Source organism: Limulus polyphemus, unplaced genomic scaffold (genome assembly GCF_000517525.1).
Source record: "Limulus polyphemus unplaced genomic scaffold, Limulus_polyphemus-2.1.2 Scaffold8748, whole genome shotgun sequence".
NCBI classification, from domain to species: Eukaryota; Metazoa; Arthropoda; class Merostomata; order Xiphosura; family Limulidae; genus Limulus; species Limulus polyphemus.
In genome coordinates, this window is record NW_013674358.1 from 5,029 (window position 1) to 7,462 (window position 2,434).

Sequence of the window (2,434 nt, forward strand, 5' to 3'; positions counted from 1 at the left end):
CAGGACTTGACAAAAAAAATCACAAAGGTCACATGACCCACGATGGTTTCTCTGATTCGTTATTAAGACGTTGACGTAATCGTGATGTAAAGAATGCAGACTGTGTCGATCCGAAACATTTAATATTTTGTTAACGTCTAAGTTTTGCAATAAAATTTCTATCAAACGTTTTTCTTGTTTCAATTATTCCGGGAGGCAAAGTGGAAGGAACACCAAGTTAATAAGAAAAGAAAAGCAGATTAACTTTGTTGAGTGAAATTTGAAACACCTGTCGTTAGGTTTTTCAAGCGTTGCGTTAAATTTATTGTAAATGCTTTTGTTCAGATAACCAGAAACAACAATACACACTTTCCTTTCGTGCCTATGAATATGAGAAACTTTCAGACAAGTAACGCGAGTTCTTTGTATCCAAACTTTTTATCAACAGTGAATTTAAAGATAAATCAAGATGGAAAAAACATTAGCTTACCACCAGTAGAAGAAGAACGCCACGAAGGGAACGGTAGTAGCCAAGGACAGTAGGGACCAGTCTCGAATCAACACGGCAACCACAGCAAGAAGTAATACTCCCATACTCCGGGCAGCAGTGCTTACGAACCAAATCTTCACCCGATATGGAGAACCCACAATTTCGCGAGCTACAGTCAGGTCAGAGGTGATAACAAGATTCTAACGGTTTTTTCGAAAACTTCAATGTTCTTAATCGATAAGCGATCTGTATTTTAAAAGTCGATTTAAAGAGCCACAAAAAAAAATAAAAATGCCGGCACAGAAATCAGAAATAAGTACGTTTTTTTAGGGTTAAAAAATACGCATCATTTAAATCCAATTCTGGTCTTTTGAAACAATTTTTACTTAACTTTGAACATTCTCTAAATTTTGCAAATAAACGTAAATATGGTTCGAATACATATTATAAAGACAAAATTAATTTTATTTTGTTAAGAACAAAACATTTTTAATCACTATAGGAACACTCACGACAGATGGAAGAACGTTCATACTTAAAGTTCAAATAATAAAGTTAAACTGGGTGTATCTCCGTATTAAGTTTAATAAGCTTATTTTAGAATGTCGTTAAAAGTACGATTGTTGATTTTTTATAAAAAAAAGAAACAGAATCTTCCAGAATCTTGAGAGCTATAAATAAAGTTATATTACAAAGAGATGGACATAGAGATTGGTTAAGAAAGATTATATAAAGATAAATTACTCAGTTTAATTTAAAAACAGATTGGATTGGTGTTCAGTCACCTCACATCGAGTCTAGCTACAGAAAGAGAATAAAATTATTATATATTTTTTTCATGCAACAGTTTTTTTTATATACACATCTCATGATCTTCTGACGAGCTATTTGTTACTACACACCCGATCAGACAATCCGTCGCCGAAGATAAATTGGCGGGCTTGTTCTGCGAACTTGCGTATGGGACATATAGTTTAGACGCTTAGGTACTTTGTCGAAAAAAGTAAAACTCAGAAAAATAAATGGGCCCTCGTCTCTCTTTGACTGAACGCAAAATTAACAATCGAAACTAGAATCCAGTGCAGTTGAACTTTTTCATCCTCCTTCTGTCTGTATCATTGTTTTTCCATCCTCTTTTTGTATGTATCATTATTCTTCCATCCTCTTTCTGTATGTATCATTATTTTTCCATCCTCCTTCTGTCTGTATCATTATTTTTTCATCCTCCTTCTGTCTGTATCATTATTCATCCACCCACCTTCTGTATATATCATTGTTTTTCCACTCACCTTCTGTATATATCATTATTCTTCCATCCTCTTTCTGTCTGCATCATTATTCTTCCACTCACCTTCTGTCTGCATCATTATTCTTCCACTCATCTTCTGTATATATCATTATTCACAGAAGGTGAGTGGAAAAACAATGATATATACAGAAGGTGGGTGGATGAATAATGATACAGACAGAAAGAGGATGGAACAGACAGAAAGAGGATGGAAGAATAATGATATATTTATCATTATTCTTCCACTCACCTTCTGTATATATCATTATTTTTCCATCCTCCTTCTGTCTGTATCATTATTTTTCCATCCTCCTTCTGTCTGCATCATTATTCTTCCACTCACCTTCTGTATATATCATTGTTTTTCCATCCTCCATCCCTATTTTTGACATTTCTTGGTCCTAACAAAAACTCTCTAACCGGTAGCCAAGCGCTTTTTTTTTTTTACTGAGTGTCTCAACTACTGTTCTTTACTGGGTGTCTCAACTACTGTTCGTTACTGGGTGTCTCAACTACTGTTTTTTTATTGGGTGTCTTAACTACTTTTTATCTGGTGTATCAACTATTGTTTTTTACTGGGTGTCTCAACTACTGTTCGTTACTGGGTGTCTCAACTACTGTTTTTTTATTGGGTGTCTTAACTACTTTTTATCTGGTGTATCAACTATTGTTTTTTA

General features: G+C 34.2%; 1 protein-coding gene across 1 annotated transcript in view; it reads right to left on the reverse strand.

Annotated features, from left to right (window-relative positions):
• Nucleotides 1-469: 469 nt before the first annotated feature.
• The window catches only part of LOC111083248 (organic cation transporter protein-like), a gene marked incomplete at both ends in the record, with an annotated part of 19,588 nt that continues 17,623 nt past the window's right edge, over nt 470-2,434 (reverse strand). The window contains one exon of the mRNA XM_022379625.1: nt 470-638. Within this exon, the coding sequence (XP_022235333.1) occupies nt 470-638 (169 nt within the window). The remainder of the gene's footprint in view (nt 639-2,434) is intronic.